We start from the raw sequence: 21804 nt of genomic DNA on the forward strand, positions 1-21804 counted from the left end.
GAAAGAGAGAGAGAGAGAGAGAGAGAGAGAGAGAGAGAGAGAGAGAGAGAGAGAAAGGAAGGAACGAAGGAAGGAAATTCTAAAGCTGAATGCAAAAAGGTGATCTGGCCTCTAAAGGCAAGATCATCACCAATAGATGAATCATTTAGAAATATGGTTGATATTGGATCTTATTCATATGATGACTTTATTAGAAGAAGTGATCTCTAAAGGTCTTGAGAAAATCCAAAATGTCAAATGTCTTAATTGTGGTGAACAAAGGGAGTTGTAGGCAGAACCAAGCTAATTCTGAAAGAGGGCCTGAACCTTCTGGAATACTCAGAAGATGTGGCAAAGGTTTGCACTGGACTAATGAATGTATATCAACCAGAGTGAGCCGGTAACCCCTTGTTGGGAAACTCCCGGGGGGGGGGCAATATTAAATTCAAAATGGCCATTTTAGATCAGCAGCAGAGAAACCCTGAATCCGCAGAACAGTTAAGCATCAATGCTCTGAAGACAGACATTAAAAAACCCAGATATCAGAGTCAGAGCAGCTTCAATAGATCAAACAAAAAACCCAGAAGGGACCAAGGAACAAGTATTTTAACAGATTTCTATAGATAGATAATCAGAAGCCCAAACTAAAGGTATTTATAAATGGCATTGAAATTGAAGACCTAGTAGACACTGAGATGTAATAATAATCTCATCAAAATCATGACCTTCCCCCCACCTCCCACAAAGCATATGGTAGACAGCAGAGAGGGAGAAAACGCAGACAGAAAACGCACAACCCACTGTTTTAAAGACTCTTTCTAGGAATTCTATTTACCTTTTCCGAAGACAAAGTCTTGCTAGGTGTGATGGTTTGTGTATGCTTGGCCCAGGGAGTGGCACTATTAGGAGGTGTGGTCTTCTTGAAGTAGGTGTGCCACTGTGGGTATGGGCTTTAAGACCCTCATTCTAGCTGCCTGGAAGCTAGTCTTCTAGAGGCCTTCAGATAAAGATGTAGAACTCTCAGCTCTTCCTGCACCATGCCTGCCTGGATGCTGCCATGATCCTGCCTTGATGATAATGGAATGAACCTCTGAAGCTGTAAGCCAGCCCCAATTAAATGTTGTCCTTATAAAAAAAAATCACGGCCTCTAAGCCTGACTTCAAACTCCCAGAATCCACATAAGTCTGGACACAAGAGTGCGTGTCTGTAATCCAACGATTTCAACAGTGAGAGTGAGGTGGGAGGCAGACATGAAAGTCGCTGGAAATGTGCAGGCAGCTAGCCTTCCATGCACAGCAGCAAACAACAAAAAGAGTTCCTGTCTCAGAAGAGTTGGGAGGTAAAGGAGAAACACCCAGACTAACCCTGACCTCCATACTGGAACTCTGGCACAAGTGTGCACACACACGCAAGTACACACACACACACACACACATACATTAATACACACATATCTGAAACACACACATATAATATAGATACACATATGTGTGTGTGTACATATATGTATATATATATGAGTTTTGTATATAATAATGGGTTTATGACTAATAGATATTGGTACCCTGTATATTAATATAGCATATAAATAATTTAAACATATTTTACATGATAGCAAAGCCCCCTCCCATGTTTCTGTAGCTATTCAGGAAATATTTGAAATATTTGGCTTTGTAGAAGGTGATGCTAGAGGCATGTGGCAAATTGAAAGGTGACAAAATTCAGTAAAACAGACTACATTTCCCTTGAAGTCCTCTGGGTTCGTCACCATGCCACTGTGACACCCGTACACACAGGAGATGAGCAGATCAGTTGGGACACTAACCTTGAATCACTACTTCGCTAATTCTTTGAAACCTCTTTTGGGGGGATTTCAAACACATGTATTGCTGAGCACATTAATAATTTTGATTATTAATACAATTAGAGAACTCAGAATCTGAAAAGCAGACTTCTCTTCATAGGACAGTCTTGCTGTTGCACAGAGCCATTTCTAAATCAGGAAGATCTCTCTCTGAGCATTACTTTTGGAATACAGACCTGTGGCAGACATGATAGGCCAGCTCCAGGAATATTCACATGCAGATGTCAAAAAGCACATGTGGGAATTAAAGTGTAGCTGCCAACCCAAACAGTTGTGCTCAGAGAGCCACTGGGCATCACACCGTTCATCTTCCGCACTGCTCATCCTCTGTTTATCCTCTTTGCTTGTTTGTTTGAGGCAGGGTCTCATCTGCTGCCCGGGCTGCCCACACTTCACCAGGGAGACCTGAGAAGAGCTCAGGTTACAGGGATAAGCCCACAAATGACCATCTGTGCATCTTCACGTGCTGTTTTACTTAAATTTAGCATTGAACACAGACAAGACGCTGCTTTGAAATGATGGTCTACCATGGAGTCATATTGCTACACCAACATTCCTCCCAGAATATATAACTTTTCGTTTCTTGGTCACATTAGATACTTTTGGCTACATGTAACCAGCAATACACATACTAAGCTTAAGCAAACATTTTTCCCACATCACTTTCCAAGCATTCCCACAGTCCATTCTTTCTCAATAAATCAAGTCCTGTCACTTCCAGCTAGAACTGGATATTGTTCTTAAACCAAGCCCTGGGAGGTAGAACATGAGAGCTGGACTGTATAGAACAAAGGTGTTCTTTTCCAAACCATAAGGAAAAGGTGGCACTGGCACAAAGCTGGGGTTCAGACAAATAGTACTGAGATTGGAGAGAGCACGGTCTTCAAAGCCAGCCTTCTTGAGGTTAAATCCCACCTTGTGTTTTGAGCAAACTACTTAACATATTCATACCTAATTCCCCCATCTATAAAATGAATTGTAAGAAGACTCGGATATAGTAGCATCTATGAAGCCTATAGGCCCATTGCTGGTATATATGGACTGTAACATGTATTTGTTTAAAATGTTCTCAAAAATGTCTGCTGAGTATATAATTACCATCGCAACATCCAGCAGAGAACCCAGCCCAGTTTGCTGCTTAAAACTTGTGGGATAGATAAGGGCAACTAAAGAAATATCATTCCAAGGCTGGCTGCTTCCCAAGAGACTGTTGTTTACCTAAGAGACTGCAATCATGGTTGACCCATTCCAGCTACAACCAAACCTCAGTGAAAAGGGAGAGGTGATGAAGAAGAGGCCTTGCCACACCTGTGATAGAACAACCCAACAGGAAACCACCTGTAGGAGAACCCAGGACCAAAAGATTTGTCTGTTTATGCCTAATGTAGCGAGTATGTCGATGAAGATGCAGAGGAAGGAACAAAGGAAGATGGGTGTGTGAGCCTAGGATGTTCTGCTTCACCCTTCCATCTTCCCCCAAGGATCTTCCTCCTCTTGATGAGTGAATGGATGGAAAACTCACCTGTAGTCTGGCCAAAAAGCAATGTGTGGCTAAGGAAAATGTTGAGCAAGTTTGGAACTTAAGAGTCAGAAATGACAAATTAAGGGAAGAGGGTTTACTTTAAAAGTTAGGTAAATACCTAAAATTAATTCTTTTTTGTTGAATCCAAATATATGTATGAATATAGGGAGAGATCCAGACATTGTTTCCTGAAAAATGATAACTATATACAACATTGTATCTTGTTCCAACTAAAAGGAGGGTATTTGGGTGAATGAATGAGCAGAACCAGCTGCCATAAGAATTTAGCTTAGGATGCGGGTTGTGTGGGCAGACACCAACAGTCCCTTAGAGGTTGTGTATCTATCTTTAGATGCTCTCGAAAGCATCCTGGGGGTTATTGGGCTCACTGATCCTTTACCTGGAGGCAGTGAAAACTCAACCATCTGTCTACACGCAGCATCCTCTATACTCATGGCTGGTGGGCTATGCCAACCGCAGGGGAGTGTTGTACACATACACACACACAGAGAGGGGGGGAAGAGAGAGAGAGAGAGAGAGAGAGAGAGAGAGAGAGAGAGAGAGATTTTCACAGTTATATGGTCTCTTTTGTCTTACATCTTCCAGTGGCTGAAAGCTGCTCAGAGTGAGTGGAGAGGGATCTGTGGATGCCTTTGCTGTATGACAGTAGGCATGGCACCATACTCTCCATTTGATGAGCAACCCTTAGTAAGTTCCCACCTGTAGATCTAACTCAGGAGGAGCCATAAATGGGGCAAGGGGTTCACTGTTAGACATGCTGATTTCAGGATGTCTATGAGAGGGTATACGACTTTGACCTCTATGTTTGGATACATGACTAGGTACAGGAGTTCAGGCTTCTGGGAGGACAGAAACAATGAGTAGTAAACAAACCAAGGCACCACCCATCATAGACAGTATCCAAACACAAGACTGAAATGCACTCAGGTCAGGGTCATTTCTATTGGTTCTCTACCATATATCAAGCGCTTGTGCTACTGAGCACATGATATGTTCATGGATGTACAGTTAACAACCCACTAAGTTCCTTTTCTGTCAGATGTATTACTAAGCAATTATCTACCTTTCTGCATACCACATCTACAATAGCCCTAAGTCACAGAAACCTAAGTGGCATGGCAGCTCCCTCTTTCTGTGCACTCAGATGTGCCTCTTGCATCCTACTTGGGTCTCACTAGCAGCCAGACCCTTGCTCATGTTCATTCCTAACTCCTGGGAAGGCAGAGGATGCTGCCACCCAGAGCCAGAGGACAGAGCTGATGGTCTTCTGTGGGGCTTCCAGGAAATTAGGAGGCTGAGACCTCAGCTCCCAGCTCACGGTTGAGGCTGCCTTCCATCCTAATGTATATGGAGTGACAGGTACACAGAGTCACATCATCAAAACTCAGCAAATCAGCCCTCGCGGCTCCAACACTAAATGTCTCCTTCTCTGAATTCAGAACTTCTGACATATGGCTGTCACTGTGTCCACATTTCATGTTACAGCCTTGTTCACTCTGCATTATTAAAGCTTTCCACCTGTAGGTGTCTCTTATCAGTGCCCTGGTTCCCTGAAGATTGGGGCTTATGGGAGCTTCAGAATGTTAGAGACATTTGCAGTATAACTTGTAAGATGTTTTGGATTAACGTAAAGGGTGAAGAGGCCAAGAAAAAAAAAGTGGACTGCTGGCATGATATCTATGCCAGGCATAGAGTTCCCAGAAGCTGCCGACACCTGACTCTCCCTGCCACGCCCCACTTCTGGAGGAGCAGCCTGTGGATGGAAGTACTCCGGTCAGTCCCTCTGCTGGCTCTATAACGGCTTAGTCTCTTTACACAACACATGCCCAATAGTCTAGGAAGGAAGGCCAGCAATGTAAGGTAAGTTATTGGGACAAAAAGAGACTTTCCAAATCCCCAAAGGAAGTCCTTGTGCTACACACTTACGCATGACAGATGGGCAGTCTCAAGTCCAGTTCTAGCCGAGTCCTCACTTAAGCCCCACAGAGCAAGCAGAGACTGGCCCTGTGTTTGAACCATGACTGGAAGCCATTACATCGCTACCTATTTTCATGCATTTTTGGTGCTGTCTTTGGCTCCTAAGCTTCTCACTGGCTAACTTCTCCAGCAAGCCTGCCATGCCCAGCTCCAGGAGCAGCCTCTCACGGTGAGGTGTGGGGACCCCAGGGTGGTCAGCACTGAGCTATACTTCATGCCAGACGAGGAACAGGGGATGAGAAAGGAGAAGAAGCAAGGCAGCAAGGCTGGGACAGCCCAGGAGGGGAAAGTGGGGCATCCCTCCACTGAACAACTGCTGAGGCTGTAGTTAGCCCACACAAAAGGCACATTGCACTCTGGAGGGTATGGCTGCTTAGTAGCCTAAGACACACTGCTGGGGTTACAGGAAAGAAATAATTCAACCACTTGCAATAGCAGGACAGGCCACTTCTTAGAAATAATGATGGATTCTAAGGCCAATGCAGGACAAAAAGTGTTTCCTCCTGAGTATGTGGTTGACTAAATCAGGTCATTATTGGCATTATTTTAAACTATAAAATAACGCAGTATTGCTATTTATGTTCAAAAGTTCTAGCATCTTCCATTTTAAAAGCACACTAGAAAATAATTGCAAATTCCTCAGCAGGAGAGAGTTGGGCTTCATTTACCTCACACAACTCTTCATTTCTCCCAGAATGGGCATTAGATTTGCCTCAGTAATTCTATATAATAAGCAGCTCTTACCTACCTTTGAACTATTCTATTTCCTTCCACTTCCTCTACCCTGCGTGACAGACCAGGGGCGGTCACTCCTGTGTAGAGCACAGCCTGTAGAAACTGTGCCTACTTGCAGTAGGGCATCTCAGCCGTCGCCCTTCAATCCTGTTTCTTCATATGAAAAGCTGAAATAGCACAATAGTCTCATCTTTCAAGGACTTGGGTGTTAAACGTAGCACACACTGAAAAAGCAACACCCTTCACTGCTTTCTGTTCAGCGCCATGACAAATGATTGACTTGCACTGGGAGACTATACCACGGGGAAAATAGTATCTCTGAACACTCTAGACTACGGCAGAAATTCAGCAAGTGAGAGATTTAGCGTCAGAGGGACTCTCGGACTAGAAGGGACCAGAGACATCTGGGTTTAGAGTCACGGCCCATTTTTATTCCGGGGTGCTGCCCCTTTTGTTGAAACCTCAGGGAAACTTGCCCCTTCCTCCCTCCCACCATCACCTTCTCCCCCTCACTTTGCCTGCTCCCTTACTACCATCCAGCCAGCTGAATCTTAGTCTGATGCAGTTCTCCTAAGAAAAGGTTACTACAGGAACGAAACCGTTCACCTGTGGTGAGCACAGTGAGCTCGCACCCCAGTTACATCACACACAGTTTCGTCACAGTTATCAGGATTCATCACAGGAGTCAGAAGACATGAACTCTGAGCTTCCAGCCAATGAGGGCTCAGATGGGGTGCTAGGGTCTGGTCATTGCTGCCCAACACAGGACTCCTGCAAACATGCCGACTGCAGCCTTTGTCATGTGTGCCCTACCAGCCTCACCAGGCCTTTTCTAAAACTGTACAATCTTTCTTTTTCCATCTCTTCTTCCCTCAGAGCGGTCTCATAATCTGAGGCCCTCCTAACCCACTCCACAGGCATCCCCCTTCTTATCCCATCCTACCCCACCATCTTTCCCAGAGGACTTGCATTAGCCCAGAATATAAAGTACTGGCCATAAAATCAGGATTCCAAGAACGTACGTTGCTATCACTGTAACACACATGAACTGATTAAACCACTTGGCTCTCCCTACAGCAAAAGCCTGTAGTAACAACCTCCATGATAGCCTGGACCCAGTGTCCCCAGAGGAACCTCAGGCCTTACCACCCTGAACCAAACTGGGGGACTTCTATATTAGCTTGGAAACACAGGCCCCTGTAACCCTTCATCTCAGGAAGAGAGAATCTGAGGGTTCTGAGGAGCCTTTTAAAGGAAGCCTTAGGTGAAAGCCTTCATTGCACAGACCCTTTCCTGAGAGAGTTGTGGGCCAAGGCATTATCTTCCATCTAGTGTATTTTTACCAGTGTCCTGGGCCATATTTCAGTCTTGGAGAGGGAATGATGGTCCAGGCAGTGAGGGACAGGCAGAATTAATAACTCCTTGCATCAGCCTGCAGTCCTTGGGCATGACTGTGAGAGCACATGGACCATCCCTTAGTGACAGGTCCCACAGCTGCCACAGAGAACCTCTTGTGATGAAAGCTCTAAGCTCCACTCTCCTGAGATCTAAGAGGACATTCTAATTTAGTGACCACCGACTTCACAGAGGAGCTATCAGCAGTATAATGGCTTGTGATAGAGGTATTATAGATGCTTTGCTTAGCACAGTAGAGAAACGACAGTAATTAGATGTTTCATAAAACTGCTTCGGAGGCAATGCTGCTTAAAGAACAGCAGGGTTGGCTCACAGAACCCAGCAATAAATGACAAAGAAGCCTGCGGCTGACTTTCTATCAGAAAGCACTTCTTACATTAAAATATGAAAGAACAATCAGCTTGGATCTGGTGATGCACCCAGAGTCCATGGGTATGTTGCTACTTTAGCATGCTCAGGGTTCAAGGGCTGTCTTGGTTAGGGTTTCATTGCTGTGAAGAGATACCATGACCAAGGCAACTCCTAGAAAATAAAGCATTTAGCTGGGGGTGGCTTACAGTCTCAGAGGTTCAGTCCATTATCATCATGGCTGGAAGCATGCCAGTGTTTATACAGACATGGTGTTAGGGAAAGAACATTCTGCATCTTGACCTGCAGGCAGCATAAGGAGACTGTGTGCCATACTGGGAGTATTTTGAGCATATATGACTTCAAAGCCCACCTCCAGTGACACACTTCCTTCAACAAGGTCATACCTCCTAATAATGCCACTCCCTATGGGCTAAACATTCAAACCCATGAGTCTATGAGGGTCATACCTATTCAAAGGACCACACTCCACTCCCTGGCCCCCACAGGCTTGTAGCCATAACATAATACAAAACACATTAAGTCTAGCTTCAAATTTTCCCAGTCTATCACAGTCTCAAAAATATTTAAAAGTGCAGAGGCCAAGTCTCTTCTGAGATTCATACAATCCTCGTTCCAAATATAGGGAAGGAAACATAGTGAGGAAATACTGGACCAAAGCAAGACTGAAAACCTTGGGAAAACTCCAAACTCTGCATCTCCTGTCTGGTGTCATAAATCTCTTTACATCTTCCACACATTACAGCTTTGTTGACTTCAACACACTTCTTTCTCTTAGGCTGGTTCTACTTCCTGTTAGCAGCTTTCCTTGGTAGCTTTCCACAGCTTTGGCATCACTAACCTCTTGGGGTCTCCAAGGTGATCCAGGTTTCACCTTCAGAGTCTCACACACTTACTTTTCTAGGCCTCCACGCAGGGAGATCCCTATCATACACCTGGCCTCAGCAAGTTATTTAGTTGCAGAGGAAGATTCTATAACCCTGATCTTTTATTCTTGACCCTAAAGTCAGAACCACATGGCTGAAGCTACCAAGTTCTGCTGCTTGCTGGGGCTGTAACATGGTCCCTTTGTTCAAAGCCATCTTTATCAGCTTTCTGTCTTTGATGGGTTCTCTTGCTGTCTAAGTTTGTCTGCTCTGGAACTTGCTCTGTAGACTAGACTGGTCTTAAACTGGTCTCCTGCCTCTGTCTCTAGAGTGGTGGGATTAAAGGGATATACCACCATGCCTGGACCTAAACTTTTCTTTCTTTCTTTTCTTCTTCTTTCTTCTTTCTTCTTTCTTTTCTTCTTTCTTTCTTTCTTTCTTTCTTTCTTTCTTTCTTTCTTTCTTTCTATTTTTTTTGGTCATTTTCTTTTTTTCTTTCTTTTTTTGTTCCAATTTTTTATTAGATATTTACTTCATTTACATTTCAAATGCTACCCCCAAAGTCCCCTATACCCTCCCTCCCCCACTCCCGTACCCACCCACTCCCACTTCTTGGCCCTGGTGTTCCCCTGTACTGGGACATATAAAGTTTGCAAGACCAAGGGGCCTCTCTAGGCCATCTTCTGCTACATATGCAGCTAGAGACACAAACTCTGGGGGTACTGATTAGTTTCTATTGGGCATTTTCTCTATCTCCTCTATTGGGGGCCCTGTGCTCAATCCGATACCTGACAGTGAGCATCCACTTCTGTGTTTGCCAGCCACTGGCATAGCCTCACAAGAGACAGCTATATCAGGGTCCTTTCAGCAAAATCTTGCTGGCGTATGCAACAGTGTCTGCGTTTGGTGGCTGATTATGGGATGGACCCCTGGGTGGGGCAGTCTCTGGATGGTCCATCCTTTTGTCTCATCTCCAAACTTTGTCTCTGTAACTCCTTCCATGGGTGTTTTGTTCCCAATTCTAAGAAGGGGTAAAGTGTCCACATTTTGGTCTTCATTCTTCTGAGTTTCATGTATTTTACAAATTGTATCTTGGGTATTCTAGGTTTCAGGGCTAATATCCAATTATCAGTGAGTACATATCATGTGAGTTCTCTTGTGATTGGGTTACCTCACTAAGGATGATAACCTCCAGATCCATCCATTTGCCGAGGAATTTCATAAATTCATTGTTTTTAATAGCTGAGTAGTACTCCATTGTGTAAATGTACCACATTTTCTGTGTCCATTCCTCTGTTGAGGGACATCTGGGTTCTTTCCAGCTTCTGGCTATTATAAATAAGGCTGCTATAAACATAGTGGAGCATGTGTTCTTATTAGCAGTTGGAACATCTTCTGGGTATATGCCCAGGAAAGGTATTGCTGGATCCTCCGGTAGTACTATGTCCAATTTTCTGAGGAACTGCCAGACTGATTTCCACAGTGGTTGTACAAGCTTGCANTCNCACCAACAATGGAGGAGTGTTCCTCTTTCTCCACATCCTCGCCAGCATCTGCTGTCACCTGAATTTTTGATCTTAGTCATTCTGACTGGTGTGANGTGGAATCTCAGGGTTGTTTTGATTTGCATTTCCCTGATGATTAAGGATGTTGAACATTTTTTGAGGTGTTTCTCAGCCATTCGATATTCCTCAGTTGAGAATTCTTTGTTTAGATCTGTGCCCCATTTTTTAATGGGGTTATTTGGTTTTCTGCTGTCCATCTTCTTGAGTTCTTTATATATATTGGATATTAGTCTCCTATCTCATTTAGGATTGCTAAAGATCCTTTCCCAATCTGTTGGTGACCTTTTTGTCTTATTGATAGTGTCTTTTGCCTTACAGAAGCTTTACAATTTTATGAGGTCCCATTTGTCAATTCTCAATTTTACCGCACAAGCTTTTACAGTTCTATTCAGGAATTTTTCCCTTGTGCCCATATCTTCGAGGCTCTTCCCCACTTTCTCCTCTCTACTGGTTTCTTAACACAAAGTCCCAAAGTCTAAATCCTTTAAACAAAATCATGGTCAGGCCTATCAGCAATACCCCAGGCCCAAGTACCAACTTCTGTTTTAGTGAGAGTTTATCCTGTGAAGAGACACTATGACCAAGGCAACTCTTTTTTTTTTTATTAGATATTTTCTTTATTTACATTTCAAATGTTATCCCCTTTCTTAGTTTCCCATCCAAAAACCCCCATCCCCTCTCCCCCACCCTGCTCACCAACCCACCCACTCCTGCTTCCTGGCCCTGGCATTTCCCTATACTGAGGCCTAGAACCTTCACAGGACCAAGGGTCTCTCCTTCCATTAATGACCAACTAGGCCATCCTCTGCTACATATGCAGCTAGAGCCATGGATCCCACCATGTGCACTCTTTGGTTGGTGGTCTACTCCCAGGGAGCTCTGGGGGTACTGATTCATTCATATTGTTGTTCCTCCTATGGGACTGCAAACCCCTTCAGCTTCTTGGGTACTTTCTCTAGCTCCTTCTTTTTCCAAGGCAACTCTTATAAAGGAAAACATTTAATTGGTGCTGGCTAACAGTTTCAGAGGTTCAGTCCACTGTCATCATGGCGGGAAGTATGGCCGTGTCAGGCACACGTGATGCTGGAGAAAGAGTCAAGAGTTCTACATCTTGATCTGCAGGTAGCAGAAGGAGACTGTGTGCCTCACTGAGCATAGCTTGAGCATAGGTGGCCTCAAAGCTCAACTCCACAGTGACACACTTCCTCCCACAAGGCTATACCTCTAATAGTACTACTTCCTATGGCTAAGCATTCAAACCTATGACTCTATGGGGGTCATACCTACTCAAACCATTACAAGGGAAAGGCCAGCAAGCAAAAGGTGACTCCAGAGATGGCTGGCTGCAAGCTTCACATACTTCACGAAGTGCAGAGTGACTGGGGTACCAGCACTGAGCTCTGAAGTACAATTTGTGTACTTCTCATACAAGATCCCTGCAGAATGGGAAGGTGCCCATCACAGCCATGCCCACCATCCCTGAAGAAAGAGAAACTGCAGCAAACTAATACTAGATTAAAATGTAGCTGTGATTATCAGTCCCTATCACAGATTACAATAGTATAACCCCCACTTCCATCTCTGTCATACCATGTTGTTATGGCTTCTGGTGTATGCAATAGTGTCTGCGTTTGGTGGCTGATTATGGGATGGACCCCTGGGTGGGGGAGTTTTTGGATGGTCCATCCTTTTGTCTCAGCTCCAAACTTTGTCTCTGTAACCCCTTCCATGGGAGTTTTGTTCCCAATTCTAAGAAGGGGCGAAGTGTTCACTAGTTGTTACTCTAAAGCATCCCAGGAAGTTGGATTGCCTGTAAATGAGTCTAGGCCTTGCCACTTATATGGGGTGTTGTTACTTTGTCCAAATTACTAAGTCAGAGACAAGAGTTCTGGGGCTGCCAAAGCTCTAATTCTTCACTTGTGTGGTATTTATAACCAGATTTTAGTCATATGTGTTTCTGAATTGGCCCTGTTTTATTTAAAACTATTGAAAATTATACTATCAGTAAATCAAAGTTTGCCACTTGATGATCTGAGCAAAGACTGGGTACACATTTTTATGTCATGTTTTCCCACCACAGGCATGGGGTGAGATTAATGCAGTATTATGGCAATATTCATTTAACTGTTTGTAGTGGTGGCCTAGAAACAAACAGAAATTCTATTTTTGACTTGTAGTACTAGGTACCCTTTTCCCAGGGTCCCTTGGGGAGAAAGGGGGATGAGCATAAGGAATATTGATATTGTGGCATTTGGGACCCCACCTCTCTTTTGTCCTGCATTTTTGCTGATTATCCTTGGCCCCTTGCCTCCTGTATAAGTCATTTACATTCTCCTATGTTTTCTCTTTCTCTTAGCTTTTCCTTTGTTTGATGCTAATATTTTCAAACTATTTACCTATTTTTTATTTTGTATGTGTGAGTTTTTGCCTGCATGTATATCTGCACACTGCATGCATGACTGGCCCCAGTAGAAGCAAAAGCGAGCATCAGATTCATTAGCATTGGTATATAACTGGTCTGACAGATACAGATGTGAGCTGCCATTTTGGTGCTGGGAACCACACCCAGGTCCTCTGGAAAGACAGTGAGCACTCTTAACCACTAAGCTACTTCTCCAGTCATAGCTTGGGTCTATTTTTTACATGTTTCTGGAGTCATTTCCCTTCCTCTCCTGGCCTATAGAACATGGGAGACAGTTCTTATGAGTTTTATTTAATATTATGATGGATTTCTTAGTGTTTATTAAGAATGGCTCAGTGCCTGGCTTTGGGGGTTTATTCCTGAAATCCCAGCACTTAGGAGGTTAGTTAGAAAGTTTAAAGTTCAATGCCAGCCTGAGCTACACAATGAGAAACTCTTTCAATAAAATCAGTTGAATTGCTTGTGTTCAACTTTATTTCCATGCCAAAAATCAAAAGAAAAAGGTACAAGCCAGGGCCATTTCTTAGCTTACTAGATCTACATTAGCTCAGCCTTTCTAATTAAGAAGTTTTACTACTAGAGCATGTATGCAGAGAGATCCAGTACTGCATGCGATGAAGGCTCCTCAGAGGCTGCAAGAAGCTATAAAGAACCTTTCCCAACTTCAGAATTTCCAATTTTAACTCCAGAATGAAATCAATCTTTATACATCTGTACTTGCATTAAAATTTTAAAACAGACCAAAAATCTGATTACAGGCAGGAAAGTGATAAAAAAAAAAAATCCACTGTGCCTGTGAGAGAGAAACCTGCAGCACTTACTGGGAATACAGAGACCCTCCTCAGTGGGCAGACACTGCCCTGTGCGGGACAGCCTGCCCTCCTGCACCGACTAGCCTAGCCCTTCCCCTCTTAAAAGGGTCCTGATCAGAGTCTGATGATTCTATGGGGTCTGCCTGTCCCTGCCTCTTGAAAGAAAAGACTCCGTACATGGAGCCATTAGAAAGACCCTAGTGGTCCTGAACAACCTGACCCCCAACTCCAGGTTCAAGACTTCTGCTCTTAGCCCGAGTCAGAGTCTATTCAGCACCACGGACAGCTACATCTCTTCTGGCCCGAGCAGGAGGGGCTGTACCTGTTGGTTTGTTCTGTACACAGAAGGGGATTCCTCCTCTTTCATGTCTCCCCCTGCTTCTGAGAATATCACGTCTTCCTCCTGCTCCTCACTGTCTTCAGAACAGGAATCAAAGACATCGGAATAATATTGTTCAGCAACCAGTGGGTCTTCTGGGATCTCTGCAATGGAAAATAAGCAACAATCCCAGTCACGGAAGTTATAACAGGGTGAGCTAGGACCCCTGCATATCCTCAGAGATTGGCACTGGAAGAGCTTCCTTGGAGTGCAGTGCTGAGTCTTAGCTTCCTGAAATTGTCTGCTGGATAGAGTTATCACTCAGCGAAGTTAAACCAGTAGAAAGAGGGGCACCGATCTTTGAAGTTAGAAGAACAAAACCATGAGACAAGAGTAAATGATCTCCTTTGGAGCTTTTACATGAGTCCTTATTAAAACAAAGGGAGCCAAGAGAAAAATAAAGATGAGAAACCAGAGCAGCACCCTGGTATGTAACTCACTAAACTTTGGAGCTGAGACAGTGGGAAGGAGACTGTGCTAATAATATTCTTCTTTTAAAGAAGTTTCTTTTTTAAAAATGTCAATAATGAGATTTTTAAAAATTGATAGGATATATAACAATGCCATTTGGCCAAACTGGGAAGGCATCACAATTCTTTTCTAACAGGTTATGGATTTAGGCTTTTCAAATGGAGTTTGCTCTGGGGGGCTATATTCACACCCTCACAGAGCATTTATTTAAAAGCAAAAAGAAAATGGAAGATTATCTGTGTAAGCTGGAAGTTGGTACCAGTTACCCAAGTTACTTGGCATAGTATCTCTCCTGACTGAAACAGAGTTGTGGACATAACAATATCAACAAAGAAAGGCCAAGGGTGGGCTATGGGGCACAGCATTGGACACCCTAATTTACTAATGGGGAGTGGCAATAGAGAAATACCTTTGGCTGGGAGAGGAAGAAATTACATAATGGTATTATACTGCAGCCAGGTTAAGCTTTGCAGCATTTTGACTTATAAACAAAATTACTGTTCTTACTTGAAACACAGGGTGCTATCTTTTAACCCATTGCTATTTTGTTCTCTCTGGTGGGGAAATGTGTCATACAGGGTCAGAAAAATCACAGTTTGACTAAACCTCTCCCTGCTTGTATATCAAATTCTGCGCATGGTGCTGTAGACTTATCCAGCAAAAAAGACAAAGTTTTAAGGCACACAGCTGTGTCCATGTGGGGTGGGATGACATATTGGGGGAGTCAGCTCTCTCCTTCCGCCATGTAGGGCCTGGGGATCAAAGTCAGTTGATCAGGCTCACCCACTGAGCCATTATGCCAGCTTCCGGAAGGAAAAACATTACAATATTTTTGCTATCTATGCTTTTGTTGCAGAACACAAGAGGTTATACAGTGAATCAAAATTAGTTCAGTGACAAAAATTACATATATTCCTAACAGCTTTTGACAGTTCTTAGGGTTGGATTCACATTCTCTGTCATTTAATCCCAGCCTGGTTTCTTCCATACATACATATCTATAGATATCTATTCTCTCTATCCTATCTATCTATCTATCTATCTATCTATCTATCTATCTATCTATCTATCTATCTATGCTTGAAAGTGATGCCTGATTGAGCAGACAAAGTGATGAATCAGAGAATGATGTAACAGAATAACCCAGATAGGATATACCCAACTCTCAGAAAAGAGAGGCTTCTTAAAAGAGCAGCGCAGAGAAATAGGGGAGGGAGGGGGGGAGGGAAGGGGAGAAAGAGAGAGAGAGAGAGAGAAGACAGTTTTACTGGGGCAGTTTTACTGGGGCAGGTGGACAGGTTGCATATGAAGGCAGACTGAGCCAGAAGATTAGTACAGATCTCCAGAGTTAGTCTGAGGCCAAGCAGAGCAATTCAGTCAGAGGCCAAGAGACGTTGCTTTGAACTAGTCAGCTTGGAAAGGAGTTTGGGCCAGAACAGCAGAGTTGACCAGCCAGCCAGAGTCCAGAAGGAGCTAGAAAGTGTGAGCTTATTTAGCAGTAGGCCTCTGAGATGACAATTATATCCAATGGATAAGTTATTTGTACACAGAACCACATGCCTCTCACATAACTTCTTCCTCTGCTCCTTCTTCACCCGACCCAGAACCTCTGTCTCTCTCCCTCTCCCTCTCTCTCCCTCTCTCTCCCTCTCTCCCTCTCTCTTCCTCCCCTCTCTCCCTCTCTCTCTCTCTCCTCTCTCTCTCTCTCTCTCTCTCTCTCTCTCTCTCTCTCTCTCTCTCTCTCTCCTGTCTGTTCCCTCATTGGCTCCTCTACTTCTCCTCCTTCCGCTGTCTCTCTGCCTCTCTTTACAGCCATTCACTCACTCACTTTCTCATTTCTTCTCCCTTCTGGTCACCTCCTTTTCATATCCCCTTTCCCTTGTTTGCTTTCAAACTCGAGTGTGACACAGTATGGCAGATTTACATCATTGCCCAGTTTGCAGGAGTGTGTTTATATTTGTGTACACACTTAAAATCTTTAGGAATAAAACAAAATTTTCAAAATGATGTTCGCAACTCACAAAAAGTGACTTTTCAATCTGCGGCTTGAAACCCAATGGCTTAGAATGCTGGCTTCTGCATCCACAAGATCTGCACGTCCATCGAGACTAACAGTGGTTCTGCAACACTGGGTACCAATTCAATTTTGTACATTCTGGTTTTCTCATCTCTAAGCTACCGATGATTATCTGCCTCTGGGGTGACTGTGAGCAATCAATGGGATAGGAGAAACAAGGCATTATGCACCATGTTATGGTATTTTACTCAATGGACATCAGCTGCTATAATACCCAACATCAGGAAGGAATATATCAGACATTCATAGTTACATACCAAATATGACATGTTCTTTATTTTAAATATAATCAGTTTGTATAGGTTTTCAGAGCTGACTCAAAGGCACAGTGTGGAATTATGCCCCATTGGTTTCCTTTGTGCTGGCCTCTGCAGAGACACGTGGGCACTTGATTCTCTCTCGTCATTCTTCTGTTCCACGAGGGCCTCTAAGTTCTGCAAACAGCCCAGGGAGATGTGGGAGTGAAAGGCTTGCTAGTCAAACTATAGGCTTCATAGGTTATATGGTCTCTATTGTGGTTATAGACTGCTTTGAAGATAAAGAATACTCAATGACGAGTGTGTGTTTCTGTGTAGCTGGCCAGGTCATGCCTGTACAACTCAGACATTTTTCTCTTGCAAACGATGCCATCTCCTTCCCCCCATAACAGGGTCCACTGTGCACAAAGAGCCTTAGTATCTTACCCTCTTGAACTTATGATCTTCTAAGAAGGAAAGAGTGACCAAGGGTCAGGATGTGTGCTACCCATACCTGACTCAGGAGACAGCCTGGGATGGCTCCACCCGCGGTGTCTCGTGAGCACACTGCACTATCTTAGTGCTGCTAAGAAATGGAATTGTTTTCAAACAGCAAAATCAGAACAAATGTAAGCCTGACTCAAGTGTGTTTGTCAAGCTGCATGTTTTTCTGTAGCGAGTCCAATTTGAAGCCTTGTTCGACTAAGGCTCATTTCTCCTGTCACTGAGGGAAAAACCAGACTGTGATGAATAGCTTTAATTTCCTCACACCCTGAAGTGAGCCTCATAACAGACACATACCAGATTTCTCCTGTGCTGGGTGGGCAGTGACAGGGCATCCTTATGAAGGAATCCAATAATGGCTGTCCGAGCTTGGACACCAGTGTCACAAATCCGTACTCGAGGGGAAGAGAAGTTGTTTTCTAGTTCCACAGAAAGGGTGGCCTTTGTCAGGTACTCCAGTCAAGACCTAAACAAATCCCTTCTAAGATGACAGAGTGCTAGGATCACCTATAGGACTTGTCAATTGGTATATTGTGCTAGGTTCCAACCCCCCAAATGCTGATTTTGTACTTCTGGGTAGCACATGAGAGTGTGTATATGTGTGTAACTTCCAAGGCCAAAAGCAGGTGCTGGATACCTTGGAGATGGAGTTATACTTAGTTTTGAACCATACAACTTGGGTTCTAAGAACTGAACTTGGGTACTCTGCAAGATCAACAAGTACTCTTCATCACTGGCCCATTTCTCCAGCCCCACGGTTTTCATTTCTATAAAGTTCCAAGCTGATGTGGATGGGTGCTGCTGGTCCAGGAGCCATACCTGATAACAACTACTCAAGTAAAAGTGGCTTAGGATACACAGAATCACTTTAATAAAGGACACGTGATCCTACTGTAGCCCTGCATCTTCCACCCTTCTTATGCTAAAGCAAACTATTAGCAGAGACCACCTACTAGAGGAGCTGGAGCTGTGCTCTCTGTGCCTCAATTGCTTCTGCTCTCTATGGCGTTATAAACAATGAGACAGTGTCTACTTCATGAACAGGAATACGGAAGTGAATGGTGAGCAGCTTCGGGTTATGCACAGCATTGTGTGATTTTAAAGACCCCTTCACGACTACTATTCCGTTGATGGTTGTATCAAGTCTTCAAGTTAGATCTGGATGATCTAGATGTGACCATAGCTCCGATGAAGAAAGTGAAAGCTCATACAGGCTAAAACCAGAGAAAGGTCACACAGACGCATGCACCATGACCATGAAGCTAGAAAGTAAACACCCTGAACCCTAGCTTCTGGGTTAGTGCCATTTTACAGTGAATAAGGAACGTTTCTCTTTGCTGCTAAAATCTCCTAACTGTCCCCCACAGGCTCTGAAAGACACTGGACAATAAGGGGTGGGGTTCTGGCTTGAAAGAAAACCTGACTCTTAGTTATGCCAGGAGGTTGTCTCACAGGAGAACAGTGAGTGCCAGGGCCTCATCCGGACTCAAGCCAGCTCTCACTTCTCTGTCTCAGATGGGTCAGATTTGCAGGAGCATGAGCGCCAGCTAGTCATCCAGTTAAAACAACCTTCCCTCCAGCACTTCCAATTCAGTGGGCCTGGGTAAGGCACAAACTTCTGAATTTGTAATGATGCTGCCAACACAGAAATGTAAGACTATCACACTGGGCACTGGAGGAGAAACTGACATAGAGGTGCTATGTTAGATAAAAGACTGTTGTTTCGTGTATTGTTAGACCAGCTCTCTGTACTTCAGATCAGTAATCAGATATACAGTATAAAACTTTTCTTAAATAGATAGTTTTCCTGTATGTCTTTTGCTGAACCTGTAGTTGACTGATTCAGCTGATCTAGCTCTAGCTAGCTTGTCTCGGGGATCTGTCTGTTTCCACTTTGGGGACTCTGAGATTACAGGCAGATACTGTGCCTGCTTGGCTTTTATGTGGGTGCTGAAGACCCCAACTCCAGACTTCACACTGCAAACCCTCTGAGCCATGTCACTAGCCCAAGCACAGAGCTGCAGGAGGATAACCTCCACCTGTCGGTCTATCATCATCCCAAGTGATTCCCACCACTGGGATGCCCTGTGCAAAGAGTAGCAGCACCTTGGGTCTCAACAGAAATACAAGTTCTAAGCCCATCGCCAGCCCTGACCTATTTAATTAGTACAATGTGCCTGGGGATGGAGCTCAATGGTATAATACCTACCTCGTGCAGGGCTCTTGGTTCAATACCATAAAACATAATGTGTTTCAACAACGCCTCCAGGTGAGTCCAATGCACACTACTAATTCAGGGCAAAACTGTCACTTAATGTCTGTTTAAGTGAAAATCATTTCCCTACTAACCTATGAGCCCAGGAGGGCAGACTCCATGCTCCTCTTGATCACCATAGCAACCCCACGTTAGGTCAAGGAAGAGACTCACAACTTTTGGAATAAAAGAGTCCTAAGATCTCTAAAAGGTATGGGTTTATGAACTCCATCATAGCATCCCATTCAAAGGCTCTCAGAAGCTTCGCTGGAGGGTGAGGGAGGAGGAAGGTGCTATTGGAGCCCCAACCCCACTCCATCTTTTCTCTTGCATGCTCTAAGTTTACCTGTCAGATGGTACAGTTTGGATATTAAATGTCCCTCAGCGGTCCATGTGTTGGAGGCTTGGTCCCAACCCATAACGTTAATAGAAAGGAATTTTTCATCTACAGATTCTGTTGACAGGTCTCCGGTCACTGAAGGCTTGTTCCCCAAGGGCACAGTGGTTCCACGGTCTCTTCCTTTCTCTTACACATTCTTGCCGTAGGGTAAATAACCCTGTCACGTGTTCCCATGCTGACTCACCATGGATCCCAAACCACAACAGAAACAACTGGTCATAGGCTGAACTTTCCCAAATTGTGAGACAAAATAAAAAGAAAAGTCCTTGTGAGTTGACCATCCCAAGTGTTGGTGACAACAGTGTGGCAGATTGAATAGTAATGGCCTCCACAGGCTCAAATACTTAAATGTGTGTTATAAGGGAGAGGTGCTACTTGACAAAGATTAGGAGGTTTGGCTTTGTTGGGGTGGGTGTGGCCTTGTTGGAAGAAGTGCTGAGGTTTTAAATGCTCAAGCCATGCCCAGGGTCTTGTTCTTCCTGCTGTCTGATGATCTGGATGTAGAACTCAGCTCCACCTCCAGCACCGTTCCTGCCTGCATTATTCCATGCATTCTGCCATGACTAATGGACTCAAATACTGGAACTGTGAACCAGTCCCAGTTCAATATTTTCCTTTATGAGAGTTGCCATGGTCATGGTGTCTTTTCACAGCAAAAGAACACTAAGACAGACAGAGAGCTGGGGAGCACATTTTCATACTAAACTTCACAGCCCCATCCTGCAGACCCATCAAGTTCAGGGCCTCAGCCAAAGTCACCCTAGCATGTGATGCAACTCATTAGCAGACTGGGATTTTCCAGGTGCTCCTGCTGGCTGCCGGGGGCAGATCTCCAGCTGACATGTGGGCTGAGTCATTATCAGTAGATAAAGGCACTGATAGACAGAACAGCTAGAGCCAAACACTCCCCAGGGAGAGAGAGCCTGTCTGATAGACTCCATCATAGCTAAAATGTTTCCTAGACCCTCATCCTTCATTCTCTCCATCACCAATGGGGCACTTGATGTCCCACCCCTGGATAGCACACAACTTCGCCCACACAACCTGAAGAAAAAGGCTCCAAAACTTTGCTGACTGAGAAAGGGTATTTTATCAATTTCTAAACTCCAAACTAATGTTGGTTTATTGTTTGTTTTCAGTTTTTTGTAAACCATCTGTCCCCTGCTGTGAACCAGGAGATGGTTCATCTGGGCTGTTTGGTGAATCACCAGCTGGGCCTGAGACTATTTTCCGGGTGTCCAAGTTCCTGAAGGCGGCCATTAGAATTACTCACCAGGTTCAGAAGCCACAGAGAATGAAGGGTGCTCTGCAATAAAGGCAGCCGTCATTTCTTCTCTTGGTGAGCCTGCCTTTTTACTGACACTCTGGGCCCACTGTGGAAGTCCCAGAGAGACAGTTATTCCACACACCAAATGGCTGCTGCCTCTGTATTTCATTACAAAGAGCCCTCTTCTGGGCCTGTGGGAAGGGATTGCAATTTTCAATCACTGTAACATTTAGTGGGACTGGCGCTTGTGGCAGCACATTTGCTAAGGGACAATTTAGACTGATGTACAGTCCAGTGGAGGATGTGGGGGGCCTCCAGTAACATGAGCACACTCTAAGCTGAGGGACAAATGCACAGTCTATAGTTTTTTAACAGTCAGCTCTGTAGAGCTCCTGTCTCACACCTCCATGGTCTTCCACAGTGGACTGCAAATCTTGTGGAAACACCAACTCCTTCAGTGAGCCTTCACTGCCTACAGAACTCAGCACAGAAAGCTCAGTATGGCCTTTTTGTCAGCAGAATGTAGCCTGCTTCCAGGCCTGGCCCCCTAATAAAGAATCTGATAGCTTTCCTTTACAGACACAGTCAAAAGGGACTTGGGCTGGATGACCCCAGGTCCAGGCAGAGACAGGTGTGTGTGTGTGTGTGTGTGTGTGTGTGTGTGTGT

The 21804-nt window shown here is 44.3% G+C and overlaps 1 protein-coding gene across 1 annotated transcript in view; it reads right to left on the reverse strand.

Annotated features, from left to right (window-relative positions):
* Nek11 (NIMA related kinase 11) overlaps nt 1–21804 on the reverse strand; it is a 181319-nt gene that overhangs the window by 65341 nt on the left and 94174 nt on the right. The window contains 1 exon segment of the mRNA XM_021207830.1: nt 13872–14032. Within this exon segment, the coding sequence (XP_021063489.1) occupies nt 13872–14032 (161 nt within the window).

Source organism: Mus pahari, chromosome 10 (assembly GCF_900095145.1).
Source record: "Mus pahari chromosome 10, PAHARI_EIJ_v1.1, whole genome shotgun sequence".
Taxonomy (NCBI): Eukaryota; Metazoa; Chordata; class Mammalia; order Rodentia; family Muridae; genus Mus; species Mus pahari.